The 21,346-nt window shown below is 47.8% G+C and overlaps 1 protein-coding gene across 2 annotated transcripts in view; it reads right to left on the reverse strand.

The window, feature by feature from the left end:
- Positions 1–17,000, reverse strand: part of COL5A1 (collagen type V alpha 1 chain) — a 162,812-nt gene extending 145,812 nt beyond the window's left edge. For both annotated transcript variants that reach the window (XM_072882942.1, XM_072882941.1), the window contains exon 1: positions 16,666–17,000. In XM_072882942.1, the coding sequence (XP_072739043.1) occupies positions 16,666–16,768 (103 nt within the window). In that variant the 5' untranslated portion in view covers positions 16,769–17,000. The remainder of the gene's footprint in view (positions 1–16,665) is intronic.
- Positions 17,001–21,346: the final 4,346 nt, after the last annotated feature.

A 21,346-nucleotide genomic window follows, 5' to 3' on the forward strand; every position in this document is an offset into this window, starting at 1 on the left:
CTTCATTGCCCTAACATGGGCACCCAAATCCAGCATCCATCCCTGGAGCTTTGCCAACATCTGACCAGAGCAACTCCTCTACAACCCTGCCCAACCTGAGTACTTCAACTCAGGTCCTCAAAGAGCCTGAGAACTTAGAGACATAGCACTGTCCTGGTTTCAGCTGAGATAGAGTTAATTCTCTTTATAGTGGCTGGTGTGGGGCTATGTTTTGGATTTGTGCTGAAAACAGTGTTGATAACACAGAGATGTTTTAGTTGTTGCTGCACTGGTCAAGGACTTTTCAGCTTCCCGTGCTCTGCCAGGTGCAGAAGAAGCTGGGAGGGGGCACAGCCAGGACAGTTGATCCCAACTGCCCCAAGGGCTATTCCACACCATACAGTGTCATGCTCAGTATATAAAGCTGGGGAAGAAGAGGGAAGGGGGGGATGTTTGGAGCGATGGCGTTTGTCTTCCCAAGTCACTGTTGGGTGTGATGGAGCCCTGCTTTCCTGGAGATGGCTGAACACCTGCCTGCCATGGGAAGGAGTGAAGGAATTCCTTGCTTTGCTTGCATGCATGGCTTTTGCTTTCCCTATTAAACTGTCTTTATCTCAACCCACGAGTTTTCTTACTTTTACTCTTCCTATTCTCTCCCCCATCCCACCAGGGGGGACTGAGTGAGCAGCTGCATGGTGCTTAGTTCCCAGCTGGGGCTAAACCACAACAAGCACATATAGAAAACCCAACAGCATCCTCTTGCAGATAAATAGAAGAGCAAAAGGTTAAGGGTAGATCTAGAGCTTACTGGAGTGCAACGACAGATGCCAGAGCAAGCACCAGGCTACCAGCACTGCAATCACAAGCAAGGCAACAGCAAGGCACTTCCCAGGCAAGCTGCTGCATTCATGCCATGCACAGCAGAGAAGAAACCCAAGACAAAGTTCATCTTTCACTCACCAAGCCATTCTTCCCCCAGGAGACATCCCTCCCTACCAAGAACAAACCCAGCTTTCCCCATGAAACCAAATAAAGACTGGTCATCCTGCTGCAAAGCCAGATCTTTACATTGCTTGGAGTCATAGTTTAGTGATTGCATTTCAACTCCTGAAGGCTGTTCCTGCCATGGAGTGTGCAGCTTCACCCTGCACTGGTGAAACGGAGACAAGAACCACTCCATCACTTCAGTTCAAGTCTGGTAGTAATTAATTTCATTGAGTTTGACACTTGAAATAAATGAAGTAAGGAACATGCTTCCACCATCTGGAAAAGTGCATGCTGACACTTCCAATCATTTGTGCATCCACTCGTGAATGTGTATAAGTAATGTTTGGTATTTTTACATATAGAGAGCGAAGGTAAATGACACATCAAGGCATCAATCCATGCAGACAAGTACAGCAGCCCAGCACCACTCATCATACAGATGAGCAAAAGGCGTGTTGAGTAGTGGAAGCAGCCAAATGAGGTAAGAAAATATTCGAGAAACTGGAGACAAGGCAAGTGCCAAAACTTATCAGTATATTTTGAGAAGACTGATTTATACATGGAGCATGCTTGATATTCTCTCCACCACTAAAATAAGTAATATATGAAGTACTTTGTGCTAGGATATATACAGTAGTTTAAAAGTAATCCGTGTACATTTTATATGCCCTCATTTATTACTCAAAAGGAAGACAGACTTTTCATAGCTACAGGAAAACAAATTTTGTCCTTACAAAAGTGCAAAGAGGTCACTTACAGTATGTTCCTCTTGCCTTCCTTAACATGCTGAGATATCTTTTCCAGAGCAAGGAGAAGGAAGGAGACATTCCCTTTGACATTAAGACAGACATCCTAGAAAATATAACATCAGCTGCATACAAGACTCAAACCCATGAGAGTTTGGAAAGGACGCTGCCCTTTTCCAGTGCCATCCTGGCTCCTCCTGCCCATTCCTGTCAAAAACTATCAGGAAATGTGTGCAGAGAAGTTCCAGTTGCAAGTCCATCGCTACATGCATGAATAATAAAATAATTTCATATTACAAACAGGCCTTTATGGCTCAAATTCACCACCGCGTCATTTCAAAGCAGCCATAAACCCAGTTTAAGCATTGCTGGGGTTGGTGGCATGAAACAGGAGTTTAAGTACTAACCAGGACCAACCAGCCTGTATGAAAATGCCCAGAAGGAGATCAGTGATGAGTGGTGTCCCTCAGGGGTCCGTACTGGGACCAGTGCTGTTCAATATTTTCATCAGCAACATTGACAGCAAGATCGAATGCACCCTCAGCAAGTTTGCAGATGACACCAAGCTGAGTGGTGCAGTTGACACGCCAGAAGGACAGGACGCCATCCAGAGGGACCTGGACAAGCTGGAGAAGTGGGCCTGTGTCAACCTCATGAGGCTCAACAAGGCCAAGTGCAGGGTCCTACACTTGGGTCGGGACAATCCTCGGTTTCAATACAGGCTGGGGGACGATGTGATCGAGAGCAGCCCTGCAGAAAAGGACTCGGGGGTACTGGTGGACGAAAAGCTGGACACGAGCCGATGATGTGCACTCACAGCCCAGAAGGCCAACTGCATCCTGGGCTGCATCAGAAGCAGCGTGGCCAGCAGGCAGAGGGAGGGGGTTCTGCCCCTCTGCTCTGGTGAGAACCCCCTGCAGTGCTGCATCCAGCTCTGGGGCCCTCAGCACAAGGACATGGACCTGTTGGAGCAGGTCCAGAGGAGGCCACAAAAATGATCCAAGGACTGGAGCACCTCTCCTACAAGGACAGGCTGAGAGAGCTGGGGTTGTTCAGCCTGGAGAAGGCTGCGGGGAGACCTTATAGCAGCCTGCCAGGACTTAAAGGGGGCCTATAGGAAAGACAGGGACAGACTTTTCAGCAAGGCCTGTTGTGACAGGACCAGGAGCAATGGTTTTAAACTCAGGGAGGGCAGATTTAGACTGGATTTAAGAAAGAAATTTTTTACAGTGAGGGTGGTGAAACACTGGCACAGGTTGCCCAGAGAGGTGGTAGATGCCCCATCCCTGGAAACGTTCAAGGTCAGGTTGAACAGGGCTCTGAGCAACCTGACCTGGTTGAAGATGTCCCTGCTTTTGCAGGGGGTTGGACTAGATGACCTGTAAAGGTCCCTTCCAACCCAAACTATTCTATGAAAAGCCTCCACCAAAGCTGGAGCTGCAGCATGCACAGAGTCCTCCTTACTCCAGCTGCACGCTCTTGCCATTGGGCTCAACTCTGTTGTTTCTACAAACAACTAAAATAATCCTACTGCAGCCCTCAGTACAAAGGAAAAGGGTTTCTGCTTTTCACACCCAACCCTTGGTGGAACATCAGTTCCTCCAGTGGCAACTGCCTCCTCTCCGAGAGGGACGGACATCTCTCCTTACAGAGCAGCCCCTACCCAACACCCATCCCTTCCTCCACTCACTCTGGGAGGCTTTATACATGACGAGACATTTTCGGGCGCAGTAGCGCAGAGGTGCTCTCCCAGCACCGCGGGATGCTCTCAGACCCGTACGACTCGCCCGCACCAAGTATGCCACTTCCTTCCATACTGCTGATCCATCGCTTGGCAGATTTCCAGGGGCACAGATGAGGACTGGGGCTTGTCTAGAGCAGGTTATTTCACCTCCCCAGTTCTCCGATAATTATTTCTCACTAGGCTTTACTTCCTAGAAGAGTTTTCCACATGCCTTATTTAATCCTGTGTTGACTGACATTACGCAGGCATGACATACCTGCCTGCATTAGCGCTCCCTCCGCTACCATTCATTGCTCACTAAAATGGAAAGAAAAGTGTTGAAACGGATCTGTTCCCCCAAATACATCTCTTTGGGCACATCTGTAGCTTTCAGTCCTCGGTATAAGAGAACCCATATCAGTTTCATAGAAGCTCCCCTTCACCTCCCACACGTATTTTCAGCCTCTCCATTGACTAAAATTCCCTAGGAGATACTCTGAGGCCAGGCATTTTGCCACCATCAGAAAAATCATCAACTTGACCCCACAAGTCACAACAGGGGCAGGTATATGGGGCCCCAAATCCCACCCAGGTTCCTTAGAGGCTCCATGAGCTAAAGCAAAGATCTGCCAGATTTCACTCCCCCAAAAGCAGATGTTTCAGCTTCATCCATAAAAAGCTTAGTCCCTGGCCACAAATTGGCCAGCTCTGCTCAAGCAGCAGAGACTCAGCTATTTCCAGGCTTGCAGGAATCACGCTTGCTTTAGCGGCACGGCTGTTCGTTATTTGGGATGAGTGTCCCCAGGGCAAGGAGGGCCCCAGCTTGTCTGGCCAAGGCTTTGGAAAAGGGAGCTGCAGGGAGGGAAGCACACTGGGTTACTCAGTTACTCTAAATGTGCAGAACATCTTTAACTGATGTTCTGACTCCGAAAGTTTCAGAGCATCTCTAAGTTTATTGGAGTGAATTGTTAAGTACCTTCAAATGAGGAACCCAAAGTTCTTTACAGGCATTTCCACACCCAAAACAAGTTCCAGTTTTGGTTCTGGATCATATTTCATAGGAAAAATCTTAATCAGCTTGGCATTATCCAAGCTTATTCCCCATTGCCACAAGAAATCACATGGCATTTTCCTAGGCTGAATCCCAACCAGCACTATAAATACTCCATAAACTGCCAAAAAAAATGCAGGCCTGCAGGCAATGAAAGCAGCAAGTCAAAAGCAGCGGTAGAGAAGAGATGAAGGGTGGTTTTGTGATTTAGGCCTGATGATGCTACGCTACTTCACTGCCTAAATTCCCAAGGTCAACAGGAGTCGGGTCCCAGCCCTGCATCTGCCCACGGCTCCACATTCAGACTCCTGCAACAGTGCAGTGCTGCAAGAGCCAGACCCGCAGCCAAGCAGCAAAAAATCCTGTCTCTGCCCAGCCACGGGGCCCCGGGCCAAGACAAAACTCGGCATGTAAGCGCTGAAGGGTCGGCCCCAAAATCCTGGCTCAAGCACAGGGATGACTTTCCTCTCAGTGCACAGGAATCCCCTAAGCAGCAGCCACGGCTGCGTTCGGAGGCCAGGTACAAAGCACCACATCCAGCATCCTTGGGGCATTGCTGTCTGCCAACGGTTGCAAAGCTTCTTGGCCGTGCTTTCCCATTTAAGGAGTAAAGGGCTGATCCTGCCCAGCGCTTAGTTCTCAGCTCTACTCACGAGGAACATCTCCCAGTCAGACCCTGCTGTGGGAATGTGTCTGTGGTTGGAAAAGAAATAGATAGTGAGACACTGTAGAGGACTTACCCCTCCGTGCCAGCTCTGGCAGAAGGGTTAAGCATGCCTGCTGCCTTTTCTGTACATAGTCTTGTAAGACAATAGCCTCCAGCACATAAAGGCTTCACTGCTTCCTGATATAGCTCTTTAATTACAGAGCACTGGGAAAATTGATGTTTCCAGAGCAGATATGGCCCTTATTGTTTTTCTGGTTTGCATCCTGTAGGGGATGAGGACTGAAGCTTAAAAAAAAAGCCAGAACCAGTTATAAGCACTGGGGTCTGTTTGCTCCTCCTCCCAGTCCCAGCTCCTGAGGTCAGCAGGGAAAGCATCCAACAGTTGCAGAAAGACAGATTGTTTTAATTTAAACATTTGAGAGAGGCAGAGCAAGGGACTTTCTCCCAAAGTGTACAAGACGTGATAACATGCCTCTCCCGATTGCTGCAAACCCTTGCAAGAACATTCCTAGCAGTTTTCCTATGCGAGCACTTGCCAACATGTGCCAAAGGCAGTGACCAGGATGAAAGCAGCTTCCCCCTCCCAACCTCGCATTGCTTTTGGAGCGCAGAAATGATGAGGGGATCCTTAGCGATCTGCCCTCCCTGTTACAAAAAGCAGAATACCCAATGGGGTCAAGAGAAAAACAACACTGGCCTCATCAAGAAAAGCATCTGCAGCCCCAGGGCTCCAGGCGAGCACTCCTTATCCTTCAAGGAATCGACAGCTTTCCAAGATGAGACACTGAGCAGCCCATGGTCAGGGATCAGACGCTGTACTCAGGGGGACGGACAGACTCGTATCTTCTAGGGGAAACCCTCCAAGGAGCACGTCCAGCGTGGCTCCTGCCCCGCAGCAGGCTGCTTCTGCGCGGTGGCTGCCATGGAGTCACACGCCAGCAAGCGCAGAGCAGCTCTGCTGGTCCCGCGCATCTCATGCTGCCAGAAGTAGCATCCTGCCTGTCAGCAGCCAAACACACCTACCGCCCACCTCATCTATCTGCAGAAATCTAACTTCCATGCGATACCAAGACAAGGGTTATAGACCCAAAGCTTCACCGCACAAACCAGGCACGGTCCTCCCATGCGCATGAGCTACAAGCCATCAACTCCTGCCTGGCTACAGCCCTCAGTCAGCATAATGCTATTGCATCATTAGCAAATGAGTCCTGGTTCCCAGCCATTTCATATCAAATAGAATTTGTGTTGAATTTTCGGCCACCTTGGATCAAAGCTATACTGGCAAATACATTTGAAAGTTGTTTATGGAAATGATCTTGCATTAGGCTGGCTTAATTTTCTACTGAAGAGATATTTCAATAAGGGAGGATAAATCAAGATTCTAAAACTTAAGGTTTTTTTGGAGGAATATCTCTTTTACACTGGAGGAATGACTTCAGAACAGAAAAATCCAATGGCTAGAAATCAAAAATGTAAATATTTCTACGTACTGTCTCTCAGGATTCATATTCTGCCAAAATACCAAAGCAGTGCTAGACAATATGCAGGGGTGTCTGCAACAGCACACTGTCTCAAATGCACTGTGGATGTTTCCTTTCCAGGACAGCAAAAAGCAATTAGCCAAAATGCTGATAACCCCAAAGGAAGGTGTTTCAGCCATGTGAAAAAGGAAACCCACAGGTACAGGAGCTCATGACTTAAAGAAACTCTACTCCATTAAAGAGAGCATTAACAACTTCTGAACTGGCTTCTGTTTTCTGGCCTCTTGGCCACCACTGCTGTTTTATTGAAATTGCCCCAGCAGTATCAATTAAAGGAAAATTCCGGCCAACTCCCCATCCTATCCCACCCACTTGGCATTAACCCATCCACAGCTCCCTGCTCCCCCTTCCACACATGCAACCCACCAGCCACATTTCTATTTTCAGCGCTCTGCCAGTGTGGTTAACCAGCTGCCTGGGGCTTGTTGAATGAAGCTTTTGGGCAGGAAATTAAAAAAGCTTAATTTACAACTGGGCATTTACTAGGGCCAGGGCAGGGGACAGGCCCATGCTTACCTCCAGGCACCCTGCAGCCTCTCACATCCCACCACCCTGCTCCGACACTGGATGGTGCAGGAACCGAGCTGGGACCCTGCTGGGGCCCGTTGCTCAAGGGGCACACATTTTCTTGGGAAGCTTGAAAAGCATCATTTTCTCACCAGCAATTTCAAGAGACAATACCATCCCATGCCAGCACCTTCACCACACTACTAACCCTTGCTCTGAGCGTTGGAGGAAGACAGCCTGGGTATTAGGAGTCTCCGCACTGATTTGGAGGCAGCCTTTTCTTCTGGGTACCACTGGGTATATAAAGAAGCTGAGAACAAGAGCTTACTAACCCTACAAGCTCCGGCTGTTTGTTTTGCAAAACTGCAGCAGCAGCGAGCCCAACACTTCCAGAGTATCGCCCCGATTTTCTGTACCCAGCCTACACCAGCAGCTGCCTTTAGAGCCCCGACAACTACAATTGCCAAACCCCAGCTCCAGCCCCTTGCTAACTTCTAGGTACTTGAGCACTTCAGCAGATCTCAGTCGAGATTTACCCTTGTAACTCCCTGAAAGTACAGTGAAACAGAGCTGTTTGGCACCAGCTGAAACACCTCACTTGGAAGCTCCTTTTTTCCATTTCTTCTGAGCAGAATGACACTTGTATTCACAGTGACTCATCTCCTTGACCTTTCTATTCACTTTTAATGGTGCAAGCTGGAAATAAGGGCATACAAACAATGCATTCATTATTTAGCTGGTGAACTGCAGCCCTCAGACCAAATCTCTACCCTGCAGCAGACAAGAGCACACAGAGTAGATATCTCATTGCAGCACATCTAGGATGAGCCCCCTCAAAGATCACACAAACCCACTGCTTAATTCATATTTGAGGGGTGCAGCTGAATGAGCTGCACCAAAAATCACTGCGTAAAATGCTGCAGGAGTACAAGAGATCCTGGGAAACTGGCAGTGTCATCTCCAGGAATTCAGCTGCAATGAATTCTTACTTCAGTATTGTCTTGGAAACAAAAAAAGGGGGTGGAGGGAGGAACAGCAGAGGAAAAGAGGCCAGCGAGGCTCTCCACAAGGATACATGAGCTCAGCCAAAGCACAGCTCTTTCCTGTATATCCACACTCAAAAAATAGAAACTCCAGCTGACATGCAAATGAAACTAAATGTGGCCACTAAAACTGCCTGACAGTCCCTTCAAGCAGGGACTCCAGCAGACCCCTTAGTGACCTCTCTTCTCTCTAGGAGATTCCCCCCATCAACTTCTTACAGCATTTCCAGCAGAGCTGCAAACTCCCCTGTCCTCTGCAAATTGTAGCGGTGAAGTGCAGAAAGCCAAGGAAAGAAAAGGGCTTTAAACAGTGTGCTTAAGAGCTGAGCCAGAAAAAAAACTTATGACTTTATTTACTCTGAAAGAATTAGCGTCTCCCTGACTGCAGATGCACAGCTTGATCCAGGCAGGGATGGCATACAGTGTCATCCCAAGCTAACAGCAAGACTTAGCTGCATTTAGGCTAGGCAGATCATTCAGGTCTTCAGCAAGCTGCAGCTTCTTAAGGAGAACAAGAGGTCCCCCAAACATGCACCCCCATCCCTCATTAGGAAGACAGGGTGCCTAGCTCCTTTGGGTAACATCCAGACACCGTTCAGACCAACAGAAAGCTGTCCCCAAACACAGCAAGGCTAAGGTTTGGCCTTCAAATCTTTCTCCAGTGACTCTAGAGCAGCAGGGCTGGGCACCACGAGGAATAAAGCATCAGGCATGGGAGACTTCTCAAGAAATCAAACCAAACCCATAGGGATGAACGCACTTAGCCCACAGCCTGTGGCAGAGCACTCGGCAACAATACACACTGGAATTACTTTCTTCCATCAGCAAAACAGCTGAACGTCACCACCCCAAAGCCAGACTGACATCAGCTTACCTGACCTCCTGGTTCCTGCCCACAGCACAGGCTTAGCATGTGAAACCCCACGGTGATATCCAGCTTCAGGATCCAGCACCCTGCTTTTATTTCCATCCCTCCACCTTCCAAATGGTTTTTTTTCCCCCCTCCCAGTAAACTGAAGCATGTGTGTGGCTGCCCAAGAGATCCTCTGCCTGCTTTGGATTTCATTTATAGATCTAATACTTCAAAGTGTTCTGAGAGCAGTCAATATAACTGCACGGTGGTCTGTATCGTACCCCATCATATAACCTGCAAGAAATCTGTCCAAATCCAGAGACAAAACCCAAATAACCTTTGGGATTTGCAGTGTGAGGCACTAGTATTGCTAGACAGGAAAACACCATCCCAGAGAGGAAAAGTATTTTTAAAGTAGAAAACTCCTAGACCACAACCACTAACATAACTTGAGGCACAGGGATGAAAAGAGACTCTTAGAACACTTCAGTGCTTGAAAACACACGTCCTGTTGGCATATCAGCATTAAATTTGTGTTAAACCAACACCTCAATGCCAGGTTCCATACAGGGAGACAGGATCAGGCCTCAGGGCATGGGAAACAGGGACTTGCCTAAGGGTTGGGAGAAAGTCCGCAGCAGAGGTTAGAAATAAGCACTAATATAGCTCATTCCACTCACTCAATCCCCAAACTATCCTTTTTCTCTCCAGCTTATTATACAATCTTGAAGGAAAACGCTAGCATTGTAAATACATTAATACCATTTTCCTGGTTTCAAAAAATGACATCTCTCAACACAGTGAAAGCTTCCAGATGATGCTAAGAATCCTGTCGGCTTCTGGAGAGAAAGAGCCCAGACTCAGAGCAACCAACCTCAAAAATGCCTTTTGTGTAGCTCCTTCATTTATTTATTTTAGTTCTAAAGATTTTCCAGACACATCCACAGAGAAACTACGGCATCATTTGGACAGTTCACTCAGTGCTAGGCTTCATTTCAAGAGCTTTGAAACTTGCCAGCAGTAACCCAGTGGCTAATTATACCATGTTGCCAACTTAAGTTTTTTCCATATAACATTAGATTTTAACAAAGTTTTTCCATTCTTTCATGTCTCAACTTTTTTCTGGTTTTGCTTATTCTTCCCATACTGGGTTTTTCTTTGTTTCACACAAAGGTTTATTTTATTTTTAAGAAAAACTGCCAGTTTGCAAACTCAGTACCTATCACGTAAGCTCCAGTCTAGCTAGTAAGACTAACATCTTTGATATACAGCAAGGCCAGGCTGCAAGTGCAGAAGACAGTCCCAGGAACCCCCCTCAAGCAAGCCAGGAGAGCAAAGGAGAGGGAATGTACTACCTAGATTAACAACAGCTAAAGGTATAAGTAGGTAACAGGCAATACCAGGAGGCAGAAAAAAAAAATCTTAAGGGTCTGCAGATTGCATTCTGCTTGCCTTGGTCAAAGATTTGCACCCACAGCCAAACAGAGCTGCTAGCTCAGGACACTGCTATGCTTTGCTGATGCTCAGCCAAAGAGGGACTGCCAAACTCCAGCAACAAACTGTTTCCCAATACAGATGTGAGGCACTCCGCCTTCTCCAGAAAGCACAGACAGTGTCCACCTGGAAGGGTTTCCCTTCCAAAAAATCTACTAAAACCTCCCCAGAAAGCCACTATGCCATTAGCAGGCAATAAAAAACCTACCAGCATCTTCAGACTGCTATTCCTGACAGCTCTGTACAATAGCTGCAACTCCAAAGGGGTCATAACCTGAGAGAAATCCAAATAAAAACAACAAGAGCCAAAAAAGGCACTTGAACAGTCCCGATCCAGAAGAACATAACCGAGCACAGAGAAGCCTCCGCACCTCAGCAGAACCAGAGCTTGGAAGGAAGCACAGGAGGAGCGGTGCCTTTGGTAGCATCAGCTGATCCAAGGGGGAACCCCCTTTGCAGGGACAGCGTCTCCCAGCACGATGCCAGTACCAGGTCCTACTGCTTATATCAGATTTGCCATATATCCAAGATAGATGGTTGCACTCCATACTAAAAAGAAGCTAAAAGTCAGGGATGTTTGCAGATAGTACAGGGAAACCAGTGGAGACTATCAAACTGAGCTCCAGAAGCAAAACTCATGTGTGCACATGCCTCTGTGGTGACACTGACTTTTACTGCGGGACAAATCCTGCAGATCTTAAATTTGACCCAATTCCAGGAGATGACTGTTTAAGGCCTCAGCATTCCCAAAATATCCTCAACAGTAGCAGTATCAGAGACCTGCAGCAGTCAGGGCTTTCCTAAATATGTGATGAGTAGAAGTCTATGCTGGATAAAAGCACAGAATGGAGAGTGGGAAGAAGCCTTCCTTCCCATGAATAAAGCCTGAGAAGAGGTGTGTTTTGTGGCTCATTCCTGGTTTATTTCCCAGACAATTCTTCTCATTTTAAAACAGCAGTTTCCATTTACCAAAATCTAGGCATTTAAAAGTTACAATCATGTTTTCAGCAGAACCCAAACAATGTTTTAAACCTCGCTCTGCAAAATAATTCATTTTATAGAACGATAGCTGCATCCTGAGGATAAGGCTCCCACTAAACAAACCAGGCGACAGCATACGTGGGCGAGTGTGTACATACGTGATGAAGTGCCAAATTTATACTTGTAACGCAGCAGGGATTTCCCTCATCTTCGGGGCTGCTACACTTCAAAGTCAATTCACATGACAGCAGAGCACGAGCTCCAGATGGAATCGCTCTTCCCAAATCACTCCAGACCTGGGCACCTCCACCCCAAACCACAGCATAGGCAGACCGGTCCTTACTGTCTAGTGCCAGTGCCAACTAGAAGGCCAGAGAAGCTCCTAACTCGGCCCTTTGGAAGTCCTTGGAGGCCAAGCAGCCCCTGTCTGCATCAGCTGCTTGAACAAGGTCCTAGACCCATGGCTGCACCTGCAGTGTTTGCTGCCCTCCAACAACCCGGGGGCTCAGCTCCCTGCTCTTCCCAGGTCCCGCCATTCTCCACACGTATCCGCAGGCAACCACGCAAACGTGTAAATAGCAAAACCACAAATCACCACAGCAATACCTTATTTGAGCACTTCTACACGCACTACCTCCCCAGGGGCCAGCTAGCCTGTCCCCCCCCTTCCCTTCATTACCCATTGTAGGTTTGCTGGCCCACAAAGCCCCTAATCCTCAATCTGCTCGCGTGGAAGCATTCACAGCAGTATTGCTCCGTGCGGTTTTTCCAAGCGTAGACTTTCGCATTTACGCAGAGCGATTGGCATCCATCCTCTACCTGCTTCAAGAAGGGCAGCACCACAGCACAGCCCCAGCATCCAGATAGCACGGGGAGAGGGAGGGCACAGGGAGCAGGTCAAAGAATCAGGGTGTAAGAAAATAGAAAAAGTAATTGTTAAAAAAATTGGCAATTTGCTTTACACCTCTACAGAAGAGAAAAAGCCCAGACTGAAGAGCAGTTTCCTGGAAAGTACTCCTACAGATTTATTTCTGAAGTCCAGACAAAACTCAGATTACCTAAAATGCATCTATAAATGGTACTTCACACAAATGCCTCTGCCTTAGTGGCGTACGCCACAGCAGTGCCTTCTTCTCAGCATCTGTTGCCACGCTTTGTCTCATCTTAAATATATTTGTAATTCAAAGCAGTTGTGGGAACACATACTCAAAGCGTGTGCCCTGAAACCAGGCTGCAGGACAGAAGGGGAAACTGAGTCACCAAAGCAGAGATGGACAGACAGCATCAGGGCCAGACCTCATCTTCAGTGTTAGAAGAAAAGCAACCGGGCACATGCTACCAAGGGTGACAGGAGATCTACATGCCATTAAGGGTCTGGGCCTCTGGGACAGTGGCAAAGATTTTCATGTTGGAGCTCTGAGAAAAAGAAAAGCTACTTCAAAATTAAAACTGTTACACTGAACATCCCATACAGTGCAGCTGCTGGTACCACACATGTAGGGAAAGAGCACTCAAAATTAACTTCTCTTGGGGTAGGGTAGCCCAGTTAATACCAGCAGGGTACCCCCAGTCAATAAGGCTCACACCTCCACACCCGCATCACCCTCCTGCAGCACAGAGGTGGGAGATCAGAGCAGGAGCCACATTACCAAGTCACAGCCCAAAGGCTTCTGATGGACATTAGTACAAGCCCTGCAACGCCATGGTGCGACTGCAAGTTATCAGGAGACAGAAACCCACTAGTTACATTTGCTCTGCATTTCAAAAAGGAATGAACCTGAAAAGTCTGTCTCTTTCAACACCACAATGTAAGGGGCAGGGACAATACCCATTTAAAATAAGGATGCACATCCCCTTTACAGTCCCTCCCTATTTGTTCTGGAGCAGGCTACATTCGCAAGCAGTAGGAGTAACACCGGTTTTGTTTATTGGATTACCCTTGCTCTTAAGAAAAGGTTTTATATGTGAGGATCCAGCATTAGAGATCTGAGCTAGCAATGCCAGCAGCCAAGTCCACACTGTTGTCCCTCTTTGTACACCAAAAATCAGCAACTCTTCAGCAGGTTTTGCCTTAGAGCTACCCCTAAAGACCAGAAGTGAAATGGGATTTCTCCAATCCCCAACAAATTATTGCCCAGGCAACACTGCGATGCTTTGGACTGAAAAGCCAAAATTCCCATTAGCTTTAGCAGGAGCCAGCAGAACCGGCTGCTCAGCCATGGGTCTGAAACCAGCTCCCACATCCAGCACATCCATGGCACTGCGGGGAGGTGAGCGCAGGAGCAGTCTTCAAAAACCACCTGGAAGGGAATGGTCAGCAAAGAGTTTTCATCTTGACCCCAGCTTACATGGAAGAATAATATATTACCTCAGCTGAACGCCTTACCGCATCCCCGGACAGGGCATGTCCGACAGCTGGGTGCTTTCCAGTTACAAAGTCCTGTTCCAATCCGGCAATACATTGACAGCCTAATCCAGGTTTTACACTGGAAATCAAATCTGCCATCAATTCCAGACTTAGAAAGTCATATTTCTTCTTGTAAAACAATATCAACACTTTTGATTGGCAAAATATTAAACAAAACACTTCTAACTGGCTGGATAAAGATTATTTTTTTTTTTAGCTCATTCTAGATGACTGGGGAAGAGCCAAGGAGAGAAGCAACAGATGGTAACAGGATACTTCATAATTTCCAGCATTTTTATTTGTTTTAAAGGGCATGCCATGTATTCTTATTACACTTTTCTTTGCCACTAAAGGAAACGGCTGCTTCCAAAAATTTTCACCCAGAAACCTGATTCAATTTTATAGGGATTTGTAAAAGCAGAGACAGATTCCAACTTTGTCTGTGGGTTAGATTTTTGGGTGACATCATCTGTTAAAATATGGGAAAATCTGAGCTGGAAGAGCAGTGTTCAGAGGCAGTCCGGTTCATGTCGCCTTTGACATTGCTATTTATTTTTCTGGAAACCCTCTCTGCAAGGTGTCTTCTCCCTTTCTTTGGAGCCACCTGATGGATCTGCTTCTGAAGGTTACAGGAGAAGATTCACCTCTCTCCTCACAAAGCAGCCAACTAAAATGAAACTGAAACAGTATGAGCTGAAATAAAACCAAAGAGAACTTGGAAAGATTAGAAAGGAGCTATAAAGAGCATTAGTCAATGCCATCAGCAATCCCAATCTGACTCCTCCCTCATCCAAATTATTTGATGTCCTATTAGGAGGCTCATTAGGAAAACTCAAAGCCTTTCACTGCAAGAGTCATTACTTGGAGCAGCACATTGGCCCTACAAAAGCTCTCCAGCCACCCACTGCAGCGTTAGCTCCAGCCAGCCCTCCGCTTCCTGCAGCTGCAGCCCACAGCTGGACCCAAAAGTTTCAGAAAAGTTACTAGGTAACTTTACAAAGGAGCCAGGTCTTCTGCTGAAGCCGTCTGAAGGGTATACACCGACAGGCAAAGTGCCTAAGGATGCTCTGAAACCATTAAACCATTAGCCCAGACAGAAAGAAAAAGGGAAAACTTTGAAAACTGAATTATTACCAGTCTCAACTCCTTCAAAGGAAAGATGACAACTAATATCAAAAGTAACAGAGCGGCCTGACAAGCTGGCTGCACAAAAAGGGAACTCAATATGAGCTAGTATCACTCCAGTATTCTGCTAGTCACAAAACTGCTCTAATAGTCCGATACTTTCGCAGTACAACACAAACTCTCGCAGCAGCTCCGACTGCCGTTAACTTCTCCCGCGGTGATGTTCTAGGGGCGTTTTATTCATTGACTAGCAACTTATTTTCCATCTTGCTCAGATTTTGCAAGCAAACCATTAATGAAAGCATTCCTCATACGCCCACCTTTTCTCCTTAAGGTCATTTTAAAAACCTAGAAATTATAATAATTTGCAATCGTGCTGCTATATACAGAATCCCACACACATTTGTCCTGGTAACACACAAACAACCCCGCAAACACCCCTGCCTAGGCTTCCCAGGAAAAAATGCCCAGAGTACACAAAAATCAAGCAGGAAAACTGAATCCCAGGCAGCTCAGCTCTTCGGGGCAGTTCTCCCTCGGTTTCTCAAGTTACCCTGCAGAATTCCATCTCCTTTAACTTTTCAGATTTCAAAATCAGCTTTGCCAACAAACCGCTTTAGTCTTTCCCTTGAAATACAACATAAAAAGACCTCAGAGCGCCAATGCCTCCAAGTGTCCGCTACCAACTCCAAAAACACTCTGAAAACACGCAGAAAACTTTTCCAGCAGACTCACAAGGCTCCAGCTGCCCTGCTCTGGCATTTCACAGCCCACCCGGGGAAGGCAGACATTTGGAAAGCAGAGCTCTCGAAACACACTCAGCAAACCCAAAGCATCCACTTAGTAAAATAAAGTGCTTAGTCCCACTCCTGCATGATTGTAAAAAAAAAAGTGACATTCCAGGGTTTTTTCTGGCTGCGTGTCTACTGCTGTTGCACATCTGGTAGTTCAGAGCTGCCTCTTGCCACACTCAACAGGCACAATTTTAGGGAGAAACCCTGCAAATTGGGGCTGGCGAGGCGAGGGGCAGAGCGAGCCTTGGGGTCCCGAGCAGAAGCGGCTGCAAAGCTTTTGTGTACCGAGATCTGCCGCTCTGATGTGCGGAGGAGAGAGCAGATTACTTCTGGACAAAAAGTTTTCTTCTCCTCAAGGAAGGAGGAACTACACAAGACGAGAGGTTTCCAGTCGACTAAATATATATTCACGCATATATACACGCAGATATAGAAAGAGCTAGAGCTTCCAGAAACACATCCTGACTTTTGCTCCAGAAAAAAAAAAACCGAGCCCAGCAACAGGCAGCTCTGCTCTAAGAAAGGCGAAGAAAGTATTGTTTTAACTTTTTTCCCCTTTTACGGGCCCCCTGACAAATGGCATTCAGAGACTCGGGCAGCTAAAGGAGGTTGGGTGGGTTGATTTTTTTTTTTTTTCCGGAATGCACCGAGTAAGGCAAGACACATGTTTTGCCCCGCACAAAAGCCACCTCGCCCTCCCCACGGCCCCGCACGCCGCTGACACCCGCCTCCCTCCCGCCGGGGCCCGGGGCTCGGGGGCCGCTTACCTGCCCGGCCGAGGGACAGGGCACCCAGCAGCAGCACCAGGGCAGCGGGTACCGACCAGCTCCGTATCCAACTGCGCCTTTTCCACCGCGTGTGCGTATCCATGGTCCACAAAAAACGGGCCACCAGCTCGGGACAACTCGGGGGGGAAAAAAATATATATATATACAAGCGAAGAAAAGCCGCTCAGACCCCCCCGCCAGCCCCCCCCGGAGAGCAGCCGCTTTATAAAGCCATGGGGCGGGCGGAGGGCTGTCGGGGGCTCCGCCGCGCTCACTCCCGGCCCCTGCCTGCTCCTGCAGCGAAAAACTTTTCTTTCTTTCCCCCCACCCCCCTTTTTTTTCCCTTCTTTTAAACCCAAGGCAAGAGTTTGTCAATCTCGGAGCCGCGCAGCAAATCAGGGCCGGGCGGTGCGGCCCCCGGCCCGGCCCCCCCGCCCGCCCCGCTCCCGGCCCGGCCCCGCGGCAAGTTTGAACCCTGCGGGGCTGCAGCCGCCGGGCTGCCCCGGCCCCCAAAACAGGTCCCCCCCCTCCTTTCCCCACAGGAACGAGCACAAGCTGGAGTTCTCTCTCCCTTCCCCTTCCCAGCTCCCGAAGGAGACAGGGCCCGGGGTTTGTGGAAGCATGGAAAATGCAAGGATTTGGCAAAAAAAGAAAAAGCGAGGCCACTACTGCAAAACGTGCGTGCAAAGGGTAAAGAGTGCAAGCAGGAAGGAGTGGAATGGGAAGGTGGCATCCCCTGCCAGGCTAGCTGGGTGCTGGGGTGGCAAAACCCTCCTCTGGCAGGCAAGCAAGGACGGTAAGGGGTGAAAGCGCTGCTGGCCCTCCGGCTGCACGCACAGCTTGTCCTGGGGTCCACTGCTCTGCTCCTGGGGCTCTTCCTCACACTACACCGCTGAGCACCGATTGCCTTTGCACACCAGTGGTAGCTGATGCATCACTGGTAAACATCAGCTTCAAATGATTTTACTTGTTCTGGCATTGTATAGAAGCAATATTAGAACAGTACAGGGAAAAAAAAAAAACATAAAAGCTGATGTGACTTCCCCACACCAGATCCTTTCCTCCAGTAGTGCCCTCCCTCGGCTCCCAGGAGAGGAGGCCAGGCCTCACACTGTAGGACTAGGTGGCACACAATGCTGCAGACCCCTCAAACCCGAGATCAGGTCATCTGGAGACCAAGGAAGGAACAACCACCAAATGCAGCCCTCTTCTTTAACTAAAATACTTTCAAAACACTTGCTGGTATCAATACTTGCTTTGTCAGTACCATTAAAGATCTGAACATCATTGCTAGCACACCACCAGGTGAGTCCCAGCTCCCATTACTTCAGTGGTTAGAGTTGTACCGATTTTCACGGAGCAGTGATTTCACCTATAGACTCGTACCGTGAGCCGCACCAAAGCATCCCAGCCCTCCCCAGTCCTTGCACAGGAGCATCCTTAAGGCCTTTGTCATCCACAGGGAAAACAACCATTGCTACCACCACCCAAACTGCCACACTCTGCCAGCCCTGGACTCTTTGTCTATGGGTTCAGTCATTCAGCACCGCAAGAACCTGGGCAGTCACTGGCCATTCTGTTTATCATATAAAAGGGGGACAATGTATAAGTTAGGGGTCAGCTGTCCTGTCCTCGCTTTGGGCTTCTGATGGAAGAACTCAGCACAACAGGGGCTTATGCTGAACTTCAGCTATTCACTCAGCATAAATCTTGGACCTGCTAGAATGAAAGTTGCTGGGTCAGGTAATTGATAGCAAACCAACACATCAAAACCTACAAGCACAGGAGGCCAAATCCCACCAGATCTGCAGAAGGAAGCAAGGGGAAAGGGGTGCTCCCAGTCTGCTCAGCTTGTAGCCTAATAAAGTTATCTAATGGTTCAGTGGAGGAGAGCTGTAGGAAATCTCTCTACCTCTGAACCTGTTGAGATGCCTTCTCCCTCCTCCCAGCCCTGCCGTGAAACTGGAAAGACTGGAGTACGAGCCACACACAAGAAGAGATCCTCTGCTGAAAGAGCCTTTCACCAGAGAGGTGAAAGGCAGATTGGCTGCAAGCCCCCGAGTCAGGAGCTGGGAGGAGGCACGCAGCACGCACGTGCTGGCTGCAGCCACGTGTAGGGTGGGTACGGTGCCAGTGGCACTCCCGGGCAAATCTCTCAGATGAAAGCCCCTTCCCGTTCTTGCCTTTCATGAGTAACCAGATGACTAGAGGCTGGCGAGACAAATTAAGTGATGCTCCATATCCAGGAGGAGCCTGGAGGCAAGCTCTTTCAGTACAGAAACACCTGTGCAACCCTGCAAACACCACTGCAGAGCACCCACTGAATGCAGCCCAGCAACGACAGCATCCATCACCACGGCACCTCCCTCCTGCTTTACAATATCTCACTACTCACAGCAACAGTCCTTTCCACAGGCTCACAGCTGCCTCTGGTATGGAGCAGAGAAGCTATTCCACAGCTCACAAACACTGCGTGATGGAGATGCTTTCTCTCCCCTCCATTTGTATGGACAATGAACCACCTCAGGCATATGGATATGGAACTAGGAGAGCTAAAAGCACCAGCAGACCCCATGGGTCGCAAATACCCTCCCCTTCCCAGTAACCCTTCTTATTATGATAACAAAGTCCTGACTTGATCCGCAGTATTTCTGTGGATGCCTAATCACCCTTGAGAGGCACTGCCAGCCTCACTGACAGAGGTGGTGTCCGATTTCAGCCCCGGTTACACAAATGCCAGGATTCTGGGTCTTCTCATCCCAGACCAGCATTTCTGATCATACAAACAACTCATTGTTTTGGACTGAGACCCTGTTTTGTCTTCTCCAGCTGCAAGTGAAAATCCCACTAACACCTCAACACTGTAACTAAAGTGTTGACATTCCCTGCCCTTCCAGGGGCATACAGCTATAGGAAGGGGGAGACCTGAAGCATCAAAAGCACTGCAGACAAGGAAATAAAAGCAGCTCAGAGCAGCACGCTCACACACCACCCATTTTTTCCAAGGGCTCTCAACTCCAGAAGCAAGCCAGATTACCAAAACCTGGACCGACATCAGATGCAAAGCAACTTTGCTTTACACCAGTTGAGAACCTGGCCCAGGGAGCTTTTGCTGAGCAGTAAGTCTGAGCTTCCAGTTGCTTTCCATGTGATTTAGAAGCTTGCACAGACCTGTTTGCCCCTCCTTGACAATAACAGAGACACACAGAAATAAGCTTGTAATGGCAAACTGGAAAATTCCAGCATCCACATGCCAAGTTTAAAGAGCCAGCCTCTGCATCAGAGTGGGCCAGATCATCTGGTGGTGCAAGCTCCAAGTAGATTTACATGAGCTGGGTTGGTTGACGCCAACTCCAAATCCCTCCAGCAGCCAGTCGGGGTAACATCTGAATAGCCAAAGGAATATATTGCAGCAGTGGCAGATGGCCAAACATCTTTAAGGAACAGCAGTTTATAGAAGTATTTTCATGACTAAATGCACCCTGAGCCCAGCTAGCTGTTGTTTATAGGACGGGGGACACATTTGCAAACTTTCAAGAAAAACCAAACAAGTTACGTAGGTAAAAAAATTCTTTAAATCATTTATATGCTATGAAACCAACATGAACATTCAGCCAAAAAACCCAAAAGGGCATTATTCTGTAGTTTGAAAGTAAGTCTTGAGATAATCAGAAAGAATAGCCCTAGGTGTTACTGATAACCAGTTACACCCTATGACCGGCCAACGAGAACAGACTGAAAATGAGACTCTTAGAATTGCCTGAGCTGTTGCATAAATAATCAGGAAAGACGTCTGCTCTCAGGAATGATTTCAAATACTATTTACAAAGAGCATATGTATCTAAAAAGACAACTTTCCTCTGCAGTCTTGTAACCTGCCTTTATTTTTTGCAAAGGTATAGACACAGTTGCATCCCTACCCCAAGTCAAATTTTATAATTTGTCTTATGCTGAAGTCAGTCCTGACTTACAATCTCACACGTGTTGCCATGGAAATGATTGCTCTCAAATTCAGCTTAAGGAGAAAAAAAAATGAGAATTTAGTGCTACAGAGACATTTTGGATTGAGACTTGAAAAATAAAGCTATTCATTTATCCACAGAGGAAGCACCACATCTGGTATCCTGAAGCTAGACACTGTCTCAAGCCTCACTGCTCAGTACTCTGTGTGGTCTTTAATCTGAGCAGAGTGTTTACTGTACTACCCGGGACTGTTCATGTCCATTCCCACCCTGTTGAAGAGCTGCAGTGTGGCAGCAACTTCCCCAACCTTTCCAAAAATATGGTTTTGAACAAAGGCCGTCAAAAATCTGCATTTATAGAACATGGTGACAGGTAGCACATCAACACTGATATTGCAATACTGCAAGCTACCGGGTGATACCAAACACGTAGAGCAGATACCGTCATGCTCTCTAGTTAGACTCCAGGCTGACTGGTGACATGATGAATAGATTCAACAGGTACCTCCCAAACGTGAAAAATGTACAAATCTAGAAAGAGTTAATTTTTTTTCCCCTCCCAGAAAGACAAATCACAACACAGAAATAAAAACACCACCACTCCTGTGGTTAAGCACCTGTTTTGGCTTTGCAGGCCAGTTTCTTTACAAAACAGCTACAGTGCTGTGAGGCTAGGAGCTGGACAGCCAATTCTCCCAGATCCCAGCTGCTCTGGTGGA

Source organism: Ciconia boyciana, chromosome 18 (assembly GCF_034638445.1).
Source record: "Ciconia boyciana chromosome 18, ASM3463844v1, whole genome shotgun sequence".
NCBI lineage: Eukaryota > Metazoa > Chordata > Aves > Ciconiiformes > Ciconiidae > Ciconia > Ciconia boyciana.